Source organism: Coregonus lavaretus (genome assembly GCF_964263955.1).
Source record: "Coregonus lavaretus genome assembly, chromosome: 27".
NCBI lineage: Eukaryota > Metazoa > Chordata > Actinopteri > Salmoniformes > Salmonidae > Coregonus > Coregonus lavaretus.
In genome coordinates this window covers 36,710,408-36,724,521 of record NC_140014.1, presented here as the reverse complement: position 1 = coordinate 36,724,521, position 14,114 = coordinate 36,710,408, and the positions used below count along the sequence as shown (strand labels likewise).

The window sequence follows — 14,114 nt, the reverse complement described above, 5'->3', positions numbered from 1 at the left end:
CAGTATGAAGGATGTTAGAGGTAGTTTTGTGCTAACTACTATTAGCGCAATGACTGGAAGTCTATGGGTATTTGCTAGCAATTGCGCTAACACTAGTTCGCAACGTTCTTCAAATGGCACGCAAAGACATAAAAATGGTATCCACGAGTTCATCGGACTCTTGGGAAGTGTCCCTTTAATCACATCAGACAGACACTAGTCTCCAGTACCTTCAAACAGCCAAACATTGAGGACAGTTGGTACCTGTTAGGACTCGAGAGACTGTGCGCACACACACACCACGGTCTCACCTTGTTGAGCTCTTCTATCCGCCGGATCAGCAGTGGGTTACTGGATGAGTTTTCAAAATAAACATAATCTGTGGAGGAAGATGAGGGGAGAGAGATGACACGTCAGTACAGTGTCTTAACAAGGTTACTCTGTATATCCAACTGACAGAGACCGTGGAAACTGTATTCTTGTTGAGTGGTTTAGCCACTCTGACCAATGGATGACTTCAATAGCTTGTTGTACAGTGTATCAAAACACGTGTCAACCCACAATTCAATATTTTCTTCCCATTCTTCCTTTGTCCTCCTTTCCATTTCACTCAATTTCCAGCTCCCTCTCCTCTCTACCTCTGTCTGTGCTCTTGACCCAGCTCCTCCCCTCCTCTCCAGTTCCCTCTCCTCTTTCCCCCTGCTCTTGCCCCTACTCCCCTCCTCCTGCTCTCCCCTCCCCCCCTGCTCTCCTCCCCTCCTCTCCAGTTCCCTCTCCTCTTTCCCCCTGCTCTTGCCCCAACCCCCCTCCTCCCGCTCTCCTACCCCTCCCCCTGCTCTCCTATCCTCTCCCCCTGCTCTCCCATCCCCTCCCCCTGCTCTCCCGCTCCTCTCTCCCTGATCTTGGCCGAGCTCCAGGTCCATAGCAGCCTCAGTACTCAGTCTGACATCCTTTTAGGCCCTGGGCTTGGTAGGGTGCCTAGTCTTAACCCTGCATGCGTCTTGGCTAACGTCATATTATCACACCCCACACTTGGTAGGCTGCCTGGAGCTAAACCCCCTCCCTCGTCTCTGCCTCTTTTCTCCCTACAACTATTACAACCCCCACTCCCACTCCCTCTCCATCATCCCCCCACTCCCTCTCCCTCCATCATCCCCCCACTCCCTCTCCCTCCATCATCCCCCCACTCCCTCTCCCTCCATCATCCCCCCACTCCCTCTCCCTCCATCATCCCCCCACTCCCTCTCCATCATCCCCCTACTCCCTCCATCATCCCCCCAATCCTCCTCCATCATCCCCCCACTACTCCTCCTCCATCATCCCCCCACTACTCCTCCTCCATCATCCCCCCACTACTCCTCCTCCATCATCCCCCCACTACTCCTCCTCCATCATCATCCCCCACTCCCCCATCACCTCTCCATCATCCTCCCACTCCCTCCTTCCCCTCTCCATCATCCCCCACTCCCTACATCCCCTCTCCATCATCCCCCTACTCCCTCATCCCCCCACTCCCCTATCACCTCTCCATCATCCCCCTACTCCCTCTCCATCATCCCCCTACTCCCTCTCCATCATCCCCCTACTCCCTCTCCATCATCCCCCCACTCCCCCATCACCATCATCCCCCTACTCCCTCTCCATCATCCCCCCACTCCCCCATCACCATCATCCCCCTACTCCCCCATCACCATCATCCCCCATCACCATCATCCCCATCACCATCATCCCCCCACTCCCTCTACATCATCCCCCCACTCCCTCCATCCCCGCTCCATCATCCCCCCACTCCACCATCCCCCACTCCCTCCATCCCCTCTCCATCATCCCCCCACTCCCTCCATCCCCACTCCCTCCATCCCCTCTCCATCATCCCCTCACTCCCTCCATCCCCCCACTCCCTCTCCATCATCCCCTCTCCATCATCCCCCCACTCCCTCCATCCCCTCTCCATCATCCCCCCACTCCCTCCATCCCCCCACTCCCTCTCCATCATCCCCTCTCCATCATCCCCCCACTCCCTCCATCCCCTCTCCATCATCCCCCCACTCCCTCCATCCCCTCTTCATCATCCCCCCACTCCATCATCCCCCCACTCCATCATCATCCTCCCATTCCCTCCATCACCTCTTCATCAGCCCACAATTCCCTCCATCCCCTCTCCATCATCCCCCCATACCCTCCACTCTTTCCCTCAAACGTCCCCCTCCACAGTCCCTAGTCTACCCCCATCCCCTCCACTCTCTCCCCCTCCACTCCACTCTCTCCCCCCTCTTTATTCTACTCCATCCCCTTCACTCTCTCCCCCCTCCCTAGTCTACACCATCCCCTCCACTCTCTCTCCCCCCTCGCTAGTCTACACCATCCCCTCCACTCTCTCTCCCCCTGTAGTCTACCCAATCCCCTCACTCACCCCTCCCTAGTCTACCCCATCCCCTCACTCCCCCTCTCTACTCTACCCCATCCCCTCCACTCTCTCCCCCCTACCCAGTCTACCCCATTCCCTCCACTCCCTCCCCCTCTGTTGTCTACCCCATCCCCTCCCCCTTCGTAGTCTACCCCCTACCCCCACTCTCACCCCCCCCACCCTCCGTAGTCTACCCCCTCAACTCTCCCCCCTCTCCCTAGTCCACCCCATCCCCTCCACTCTCTCCCCATCCCCTCCCTAGTCTACCCCATCCCCTCCACTCTCTCCCCCATCCCCTCCCTAGTTTCCCCCATCCCCTCCCTAGTCCACCCCATCCCCTCCACTCTCTCCCCATCCCCTCCCTAGTCCACCCCATCCCCTCCACTCTCTCCCCATCCCCTCCCTAGTCTACCCCATCCCCTCCACTCTCTCCCCCATCCCCTCCCTAGTCTCCCCCATCCCCTCCCTAGTCCACCCCATCCCCTCCACTCTCTCCCCATCCCCTCCCTAGTCCACCCAATCCCCACCACTCTCCCCCATCCCCTCCCTAGTCCACCCCATTCCCTCCACTCTCTCCCCCATCCCCTCCCTAGTCCACCCCATTCCTTCCACTCTCTCCCCATCCCCTCCCTAGTCCACCCCATCCCCACCACTCTCTCCCCATCCCCTCCCTAGTCCACCCCATCCCCACCACTCTCTCCCCCATCCCCACCACTCTCCCCCATCCCCTCCCTAGTCCACCCCATTCCTTCCACTCTCTCCCCATCCCCTCCCTAGTCCACCCCATCCCCACCACTCTCTCCCCCATCCCCTCCCCTCCCTAGTCCACCCCATCCCCTCCACTCTCTCCCCATCCCCTCCCTAGTCCCCTCCCTAGTCCACCCCATCCAACTCTCTCCCCCATCCCCTCCCTAGTCCACCCCATCCCATCCAACTCTCTCCCCCATCCCCTCCCTAGTCCACCCCATCCCCTCCACTCTCTCCCCATCCCCTCCCTAGTCCCCTCCCTAGTCCACCCCATCCCCTCCAACTCTCTCCCCCATCCCCTCCCTAGTCCACCCCATCCCCTCCAGTCTCTCCCCATCCCCTCCCTAGTCCACCCCATCCCCTCCACTCTCTCCCCATCCCCTCCCTAGTCCCCTCCCTAGTCCACCCCATCCCCTCCAACTCTCTCCCCCATCCCCTCCCTAGTCCACCCCATCCCCTTCACTCTCTCCCCATCCCCTCCACTATCTCCCCCACTCCCTAGTCTACCCCATCCCCTCCACTCTCTCCCTAGTCTACCCCATACCCTCCACCCCTCCGTAGTCTACCCCCATCCCCTCCCTCCCCCTCTGTAGTCTACCCCCTCCCCCCACTCTCACCCCTCCACACTCTCCCCTCTTCCTAGTATACCCCCACCCACTCCACTCTCTCCCTCCCTCCAACGTCCCCCCTCCACTCTCCCTAGTCGACCCCCATCCAGGCCTCCAATTTTCATGCCTTCCAGCCAAAGTGGCTGTTGTGCCCTTGGGCTGAATAAGAATTATAATTCCATTCTCCCGTCTGCCAATCGCCCTGCTCCGAAGCACCGCTCACTCACATGGCTCTCTCATATCTCAATTCTTATTAGCCAATGCCCATCACATGATCGGGTCCTTCTCACAAGCGTTGCAGATCTGAAGTAGTCTAGCCTACTAGTGAAGACAGACACATCGGGGAAGAAACGGCACAAGTCCTTCTTATCCAATTCCAAGATGCATATTGAAGATGGTAGAAGAACTGTCCACATTTACTTTGTCAGCCAACAAGATGAGTAACAAACAGCAAAAGCACTAGCCTATGTTAATCTACTATCCCCCATAGTACGAAAGTTGACCTATTCTATTGGTCAGCTTGTCGTTCTGGGCGAGAAATAAATATTCCAAACAGACTCTGGGACAGTTGTGGGACGATAGATTCCAAATTAATACAACCACTGTAGATCAAAAACCTTTTAAAAACAGTTACCCTGATGCAACAGATTAGAACGTTTAGCTTAAAACTATTAGGCTATTTCTTCACATTATAAGCTCAGCAATGCGCACACGGCAGTAGGCCTTGCCTATAAGCGCGAATGTTCCAAAATGCAATTGCGGGAATACAACGTTCTCCAAATTGCGCCGCAAATGAGAGCAGTTTCATAAATGCGAGATGAAAATATCCTTTAGAAATTTTGAAAGAGAGGAAGATCTAAAGATGCAGCAACTAGCATGTGTTGTTAATATGACTAGTTTTGCGTCTTTGGCTGTTGGACAACGAAGGAAAGTTGAGAACATGAGATAAATACTGGTTTCAATGGCATATGAGGAAGTGTTTATAAAATAATCATCTTAACATTACTATGGTTAGAACATGGTAAGACATGCCTCATAAAATGACAAAAAAAATCCAGGTTTTAAACAATTTATGCATTTATGGTTAAATAGTTTGAAAATGTTAACTGCCTCTGCTCAGATTGCAAGTGAGGGTGATGTTGCAGTGTACAACAGGCACTGGCCTTTCTCTTCTATCTGAACAAACAGTGCCTCGAGTACGACAGAATCAAGCCTTTAGATGTTAATATTAATTATCCTACATTCTAATTGTTAAACAAGACTGGCTTTTAGCCTGTATATATGTAATTAAAAGTCTCATTAAAGTTTGGTAACATTTTCAAGCGCCTCCCTCCTGTCAGCATCGGTCTGGACATGACAGACTGTAGCCAATACAAATAGGCCATCACCTGCACTTTGACATGTAGGATAATTATTTATGGACATGTACATACACTTATGCTTTTCATAACAGAATAGCTACTTTTTTTCAGTTTTCAAATCAATTTAATTGGCTATTTTTGGTTAATGGCCTTGGTGTCCTAGCAGATTGGGCACCTCTTGAAGGCCAAATGGCCTTGCCCCTAAAATCACGAAATTCCAGGCCTGCCCCCATTCCCTCCAGTCCGAATCTTCGTCTCGTCTGAGTAGGTCTCCACTCTCCCAGGAAGGGAGGAACACACACACATACAGTGGCTTGCGAAAGTATTCACCCCCCTTGGCATTTTTCCTATTTTGTTGCTTTACAACCTGGAATTAAAATAGATTTTTATTTGATTTACACAACATGCCTACCACTTTGAAGATGCAAAATATTTTTTGGGGTGAAACAAACAAGACAAAAAAAAAGCAAACTTGAGCGTGCATAACTATTCACCCCCCCAAAGTCAATACTTTGTCGAGCCACCTTTTGCAGCAATTACAGCTGCAAGTCTCTTGGGGTATGTCTCTATAAGCTTGGCACATCTAGCCACTGGGATTTTTGGCCATTCTTCAAGGCAAAACTGCTCCAGCTCCTTCAAGATGGATGGGTTCAGCTGGTGTACAGCAATCTTTAAGTCATACCACAGATTCTCAATTGGATTGAGGTCTGGGCTTTGACTAGGCCATCCAAGACATTTAAATGTTTCCCCTTAAACTACTCGAGTGTTGCTTTAGCAGTATGCTTTGGGTCATTGTCCTGCTGGAAGGTGAACCTCCGTCCCAGTCTCAAATCTCTGGAAGACTGAAACAGGTTTCCCTCAAGAATTTCCCTGTATTTAGCGCCATCTATCATTCCTTCAATTCTGACCAGTTTCCCAGTCCAAGCGTTGCAGCTCCTTCAGGGTTATCTTTGGTGTCTTTGTTGCCTCTCTGATTAATGCCCTCCTTGCCTGGTCCGTGAGTTTTGGTGGGCGGCCCTCTCTTGGCAGGTTTGTTGTGGTGCCATATTCTTACTCTATAATGGATTTAATGGTGCTCTGTGGGATGTTCAAAGTTTCAGATATTTTTTTTATAACCCAACCCTGATCTATACTTCTCCACAACTTTGTCCCTGACCTGTTTGGAGAGCTCCTTGGTCTTCATGGTGCCGCTTGCTTGGTGGTGCCCCTTGCTTAGTGGTGTTGCAGACTCTGGGGCCTTTCAGAACAGGTGTATATATACTGAGATCATGTGACAGATCATGTGACACAGATTGCACACAGGTGGACTTTATTTAACTAATTATGTGACTTCTGAAGGTAATTGGTTGTACCAGATCTTATTTAGGGGCTTCATAGCAAAGAGGGTGAATACATATGCACGCACCACTTTTCCATTATTTATTTTTTAGAATTTTTTGAAAGAAGTTATTTTTTTCATTTCACTTCACCAATTTGGACTATTTTGTGTATGTCCATTACATGAAATCCAAATAAAAATCAATTTAAAAACAGGTTGTGATGCAACAAAATAGGAAAAACACCAAGGGGGATGAATACTTTTGCAAGGCACTATACTTCAGAGTTCATGTAAACAAAGAGCGAGAGAGCAAGAGGGGAGAGAGAGAGAGAGGGGAAAGAGGAAGAGCTCCTAGAAAAAAAAACATACAAGCAGAAAACTGTTATACAGCCAAAAATACAGAACAGGCTTCATGTCCCGTGTAGCTCAGTTGGTAGAGCATGGCGTTTGCAAAGCCAGGGTTGTGGGTTCGATTCCCACGGAGGGCCAGTATGAAAAAAAAAAAAATGTATGCACTCACTAACTGTAAGTCGCTCTGGATAAGAGTGTCTGCTAAATGACTAAAATGTAAATGTAAACCAAACTGTCTGTCTGTCTGCCAGCCCTCGCCTACCATTTCAGCCTGCATGTGCCCACAGCCAGTGTCTGCTACACCCACCCCTCCCCCACTGCCAGCCTCAGCCAACCACGCGCCATTACTACCTGCCACGTCACAGTGCAGTCAAATATCCTCTGAGCCAATCATACCATGTTGCTGAGCTGAGACCCAAAGAGACAGTCAACCCGCTCTGAGTGGAACCAAACCAGGCCAGAGACAGACAGGCAGAGAGATAGGCAGGCAGGCAGAGACACAGGCAGGCAGGCAGAGAGACAGACAGGCAGGCAGAGAGACAGACAGACAGGCAGAGAGACAGACAGGCAGAGAGACAGACAGGCAGGCAGAGAGACAGACAGGCAGGCAGAGAGACAGACAGACAGGCAGAGAGACAGACAGACAGGCAAATCAAAAGACATGCAGGCAGAGAGTCAGACAGACGGACAAGCAGAAATAAGTCAATAAGATAAGAGCGCAATTAAAACAGACAAAGACATGGGCATAGGGACTAGAGGAGAAACAGACAAGAGGTAGCGAACATCCTCCCACGCACAGCGGTACGTTCCTGTGGCGAGGAGCGGACACCACAGGCCATATCAGGATCAGTCTCAGTGTGCGGGGATATGGTATGGGGGTTACTATGGCAATGGCAGTCGGGTAATTCAATCCCCCACTGAACCTATCACACTCTTCTTTTCCCTCTTTAATTTACTCTCATATACGCTCTGTCCATCCATCTCACTCAGATAGAATAGGCCCTGCATTTCCTCTTCCGAACAATAGCCAAACTTTGTGTGATAATCTGTGCTGTCCGTGACTGTTAGGAGAAAGGTGGAGGCGATGCCTTCTACCAGAGATGCATGTGTGTGTCATATTCTCTCTCTGTCTAGAGCCTGTGTGTCAATTCTGCTGACAATCTATGCTGTGTGTTTACCACCTGTGTGATGGAGTGTGTGTGGCCGCAGGTCATTTGTTTGTCACCATCACACAATATGTTACAGATCTGCTGAGGACATGTTTTACAGTTATTGCTGCTGTTATAAACTCAGCAAAAAAAGAAAAGTCCTCTCACTGTCAACTGTGCTTATTTTCAGCAAACTTAACATGTGTAAATATTTGTATGAACATAACAAGATTCAACAACTGAGACATAAACTGAACAAGTTCCACAGATCTGTGACTAACAGAAATTGAATAATGTGTCCCTGAACAAAGGGGGGGTCAAAATCAAAAGTAACAGTCAGTATCTGGTGTGGCCACCAGATGCATTAAGTACTGCAGTGCATCTCCTCCTCATGGACTGCACCAGATTTGCCAGTTCTTGCTGTGAGATGTTACCCCACTCTTCCACCAAGGCACCTGCAAGTTCCCAGACATTTCTGGGGGGAATGGCCCTAGCCCTCACCCTCCGATCCAACAGGTCCCAGACGTGCTCAATGGGATTGAGATCCGGGCTCTTCGCTGGCCATGGCAGAACACTGACATTCCTGTCTTGCAGTAAATCAGCCATACTGCTCGTTCTGTGCGTGGTGGCATTGTCATGCTGGAGGGTCATGTCAGGATGAGCCTGCAGGAAGGGTACCACATGAGGGAGGAGGATATCTTCCCTGTAACGCACAGCTTTGAGTTTGCCTGCAATGACAACAAGCTCAGTCCGATGATGCTGTGACACACCGCCCCAGACCATGACGGACCCTCCACCTCCAAATCGATCCCGCTCCAGAGTACAGGCCTCGGTGCAACGCTCATTCCTTCAACGATAAACGCGAATCTGACCATCACCCCTGGTGAGACAAAACCGCGACACGTCAGGTGAAGAGCACTTTTTGCCAGTCCTGTCTGGTCCAGCGACGGTGGGTTTGTGCCCATAGGCGACGAGGTTGCCAGTGATGTCTGGTGATGACCTGCCTTACAACAGGCCTACAAGCCCTCAGTCCAGCCTCTCTCAGCCTATTGCAGACAGTCTGAGCACTGATGGAGGGATTGTGCGTTCCTGGTGTAACTCGGGCAGTTGTTGTTGCCATCCTGTACCTGTCCCGCAGGTGTGATGTTCGGATGTACCGATCCTGTGCAGGTGTTACACATGGTCTGCCACTGCGAGGACAATCAGCTGTCCGTCCTGTCTCCCTGTAGCGCTGTCTTAGGCATCTCACAGTACGGACATTGCAATTTATTGCCCTGGCCACATCTGCAGTCCTCATGCCTCCTTGCAGCATGCCTAAGGCACATTCACGCAGATGAGTAGGAACCCTGGGCATCTTTCTTTTTGTGTTTTTCAGAGGCAGTAGAAAGGCCTCTTTTGAGTCCTACGTTTTCATAACTGTGACCTTAATTGCCTACAGTCTGTAAGCTGTTAGTGTCTTAACGACCGTTCCACAGGTGCATGTTCATTAATTGTTTATGGTTCATTGAACAAGCATGGGAAACAGTGTTTAAACCCTTTACAATGAAGGGTCCTGAAAAAGGGATGTTTCTTTTTTTGCTGAGTTTACATCACATCCTACAGTGATTGGCCATCAGTGGACTGCTGTTATACATCACACAGTGATTGGCCATCAGTGGACTTGTCACTGAAGACACTGATGCTCTTTGTCCCAACAGTGTTCTTCATCGAAACATCGATCCCATCATGGGCCAGGTCAACCCCACAGCTGGGGGCTGAGGGGGGTCTGTAGCAAGCGGCAACAGTGAGAGACTTATTTCTGGAAAGGTGGATTTTTAGAAGTAGAAGCTCAAACTGTTTGGGCACAGACCTGGATAGTATGATAGAGCTCTGCAGGCTCTCTCTACAGTAGATTGCAACTCCACCCCCTTTGGCAGTTCTATCTAGACGGAAAATGTTATAGTTGGGGATGGAAATTTCAGAATTTTTGGTGGCCTTCCTGAGCCAGGATTCAGACACTGCTAGAACATCAGGGTTGGCGGGGTGTGCTAACGCAGTGAATAACTCAAACTTAGGAAGTAGACTTCTGATATTTACGTGCAAGAAACCAAGACTTTTGCGATTACAGAAGTCAGCAAATGATAGCGCCTGGGGAGTAGGAGTGATACTGAAGGCTGCAGGGCCTGGGTTAGCCTCTACATCACCAGAGGAACAGAGGAGGACTAGAATAAGGATACGGCTAAAGGCTTTAAGAACTGATCTTCTAGTGCGTTGGGTACATAGAATAAAGGGGGCAGATTTCCGGGTGTTGTAGAAAAGATTCAGGGCATTATGTACAGACAAGGATATGGAAGGATATGAGTAAAGTGGAGGTAAACCTAAGCATTGGGTAACAATGAAAGAGATAGCATCACTGGAGGCATCAATTGAGTCGGTCTCCGCGTGTATGGGGGGTGGGACAAAGGAGCTATCTAAGGCAGGTTTAGCTGGGCTGGGGGATCTACAGTGAAATAGTACAATTAGAAATAACCGAAACAACAATAAGCTAACCATGTTTGGGCTGAGGCTAAACATAAACAGGATGTAGTACCGTAAAAAGGAACAGTCCAGCAGACATCAGCTGTATAGCTGAGTTATCATAAGGTCCGGTGAACAGCAATAGGATAGTTCGGAGGCTGCTAAAGTACTAGCGAGTAAGAGGCCACGGCTAGCGTGTGCTAGCGGGCCGGGGCTAGCAGATGGAATCTTCGTGGTCGACGTCGTAACCACATCAGACGATTTCGTCGGCAGACCAGTCGTGTAGGATCGGCGGGGCTCCGTGTCAACACTAGGTGGTCCCGTCCGGTTGACAGAGAGGTAGATAGCCGGGAGATGGGCTTAGCTCAGGATGATTAGCCAGACCACAGTGTCCATTTTGTTGCAGCTAGCTGGTAGCGATGAATCCGGAGTTAAAGGTCCAGTGATTCAGTGATTCATGTTTGGCAGCATGAGTGAAAGAGGCTTTGTTGCGAAATAGGAAGCCGATTCTAGATCTAACTTTGGATTGGAGATGCTTAATGTGAGTCTGGAAGGAGAGTTTACAGTCTAACCAGACACCTAGGTATTTGTAGTTGTCCACATACTCTAGGTCAGACCCGCCGAGAGTAGTGATTCTAGTCGGGTGGGTGGGTGCAAACAGCGTTCGGTTGAAGAGCATGCATTTAGTTTTACTAGTGTTTAAGAGCAGTTGGAGGCTACGGAAGGAGTGTTGTATGGCGTTGAAGCTCGTTTGGAGGTTTGTTAACACAGTGTCCAATGAAGGGCCAGATGTATACAAAATGGTGTCATCCGCATAGAGGTGGATCCGAGCGTCACCAGCAGCAAGCAAGAGCGACATCATTGATATACACAGCAACTAGCTTAACTGGATCCTCTCCTGGCCTTTGACCCCAGGGCCTGAGACTACACGCCTACAGCGAAAGTGGCCATGATAGCAATTTCATGCTCATTTAGCGTGAGCCGAGACAATGAGCTGAAGATGCCAGGTAGATGCTGCTGATCAAGCCACTCTCTGGCTTTCTCTCCTCTGATGTAAGGAGGAAGAGTACAATGGGTTTTGTTAAAGGTAATGTTCAGGGACACTCAATGCCAGAGACAACTCATCTGTTTTGGATATTATGATGGTACAGGTAACTTCCAAAATAATGGAAACACTTGAGTAAATGAGGTGCTTCAAAAACATCCAATCATGCTTAGGATCATCTATCAAAACGCTGGGCAGACCATTATTTTGGCTACCATGGCTATGCCCCCATAGGATGACAATGTTCCCATCCACAGGGCATGAGTGGTCACTGAATGGTTTGATGAGCATGAAAACAATGTAAACCATATGCCATGGCCGTCTCAGTCACCAGATCTCAACCCAATTGAACACTTATGAGAGATTCTGGAACGGCGCCTGAGATAGCGTTTTCCACCACCATCAAATAAATAAATATAAATAAATAAAAATGGAATTTCTCGTGGAAGATGGGTGTCGCATCCCTTCAATAGAGTTCCAGACACTGGCAGAATCTATGCCATGTGCATTGAAGCTGTTCTGGCACATGGTGGCCCAATGCCCTACTAAGACACTTTATGTTGGTGTTTCCTTTACTTTGGCAGTTACCTGTAGTTCACAATAATGATGTGTGATTCTAACATCCAATAACGACCATCCAGACCATTTCCTTGGGTTTTGGAGGATAAAATGTTCAGGGTAAATGCCAGAGGAGGCTCTCGCTCTCTCTTTCTCTCTCTCCAGAAGAGTGATATACTAGTGGAAACAAATGATCTATCGGAAAAAGAAAGGGTACAATGGCTTTTGGGGCCATCACTGCCAGAAGAGGCTCTCTCTCTCCAGCAGAGTGATCTAATGGGGAAACAAAGACATTAGGGCCTGGCAAGCCTACTGTGTTCATCCTTCAGCCACAAGGGAAGTCCTCAGTGCCTCTCTGTGATGATCTAGCATTGTCTCCAGAATGGTCTTGCTAAGTGTTGGCCATCTTTGAGAGGAACCAGGCTTTGTTTTGATGCCAGCCAAGCTGTCATATCCTCACATGGCCTCTCCTATCATTGCTACGCTGACGATACACAACTAATCTTCTCCTTTCCCCCTTCTGATAACCAGGTGGCGAATCGCATCTCTGCATGTCTGGCAGACATATCAGTATGGATGACGGATCACCACCTCAAGCTGAACCCTGGCAAGATGGAGCTGCTCTTCCTCCCGGGGAAGGACTGCCCGTTCCATGATCTCGCCATCACGGTTGACAACTCCGTTGTGTCCTCCTCCCAGAGTGCGAAGAGCCTTGGCGTGACCCTGGACAACACCCTGTCGTTCTCCGCTAACATCAAGGCGGTGACCACGATCCTGCAGGTTCATGCTTTACAACATTCGGAGAGTACGACCCTGCCTTACACAGGAAGCGGCACAGGTCCTAATCCAGGCACTTGTCATCTCCCGTCTGGATTACTGCAACTCGCTGTTGGCTGGGCTCCCTGCCTGTGCCATTAAACCCCTACAACTCATCCAGAATGCCGCAGCCCGTCTGGTGTTCAACCTTCCCAAGTTCTCTCACGTCACCCCCCTCCTCCGCACACTCCACTGGCTTCCAGTTGAAGCTCGCATCCGTTACAAGACCATGGTGCTTGCCTATGGAGCAGTGAGGGGAACGGCACCTCCGTACCTTCAGGCTCTGATCAGTCCCTACACCCAAACGAGGGCATTGCGTTCATCCACCTCTGGCCTGCTGGCTCCCCTTCCTCTGCGGAAGCATAGTTCCCGCTCAGCCCAGTCAAAACTGTTCGCTGCTCTGGCACCCCAATGGTGGAACAAGCTCCCTCACGACGCCAGGACAGCGGAGTCACTCACCACCTTCCGGAGACATTTGAAACCCCACCTCTTTAAGGAATACCTGGGATAGGATAAAGTAATCCTTCTACCCCCCCCAAAAAAAAAAGTAAAGTGGTTATCCCACTGGCTATAGGGTGAATGCACCAATTTGTAAATGTAAGCCAAGGCCCTAGACTGGAGAAGGGGACAAGGCAGCCAGAGAGGCATCCGTTTTATCCTGGATCCTTGCACAGAGCTTCAAAGCGTGCTTCTTCTACTGACAAGTGTGACTCTCTTATGAGACAAACTCATAATCGGAACCCTAATTGTGACCAAAGCCATTTCTGAACATCAGTGTACTGCCATCAGTGGTCCGCCATTGTACCGAAGAGCTAAGGCAACGACTAGGGTAGTAGGTCCAAACAGGGGACCTACAGGGAATGTAGGGGGTCAGAAGAGGACCGTCCACCCCTTGGTGCCTGGTTCCTCTTTAGGTTTCTTCCTAGTTTCCTGCCTTCTAGGGAGTTTTTCCTAGCCAGTGTGCTTCTGCATTGCTTGCTCTTTTGGGTTTTAGGCTGGGTATCTATAAGGCACTTTGTGACAACTGCTGATGTGAAAAGGGCTTTATAAAATAAATGTCATTGATTGACATGGAAATTCAAAACCATTTCTTTCTTTAAAATCTAGGCCTACTTGTATTATCTTGGTTCTGATTGATTGGCCATTCATCAGAGCTTCTTGAAATAAACTGTCAAACAGTTCCATCAAACAGGTCCATCATTTCTAAAATGAGTGTAAAGCAGTACTGAATCTGCTGTCAAAAAGTTGCATTTTCAGCTATCAATTAAAATGATCTGCTG

At 49.9% G+C, this 14,114-nt stretch overlaps 1 protein-coding gene across 1 annotated transcript in view; it reads right to left on the bottom strand.

The window, feature by feature from the left end:
• Window positions 1–14,114, bottom strand: part of LOC311102517 (metastasis-associated protein MTA1-like) — a 69,742-nt gene that overhangs the window by 50,057 nt on the left and 5,571 nt on the right. The window contains exon 2 of the mRNA XM_084143880.1: window positions 291–358. Within this exon, the coding sequence (XP_084000006.1) occupies window positions 291–358 (68 nt within the window). The remainder of the gene's footprint in view (window positions 1–290; window positions 359–14,114) is intronic.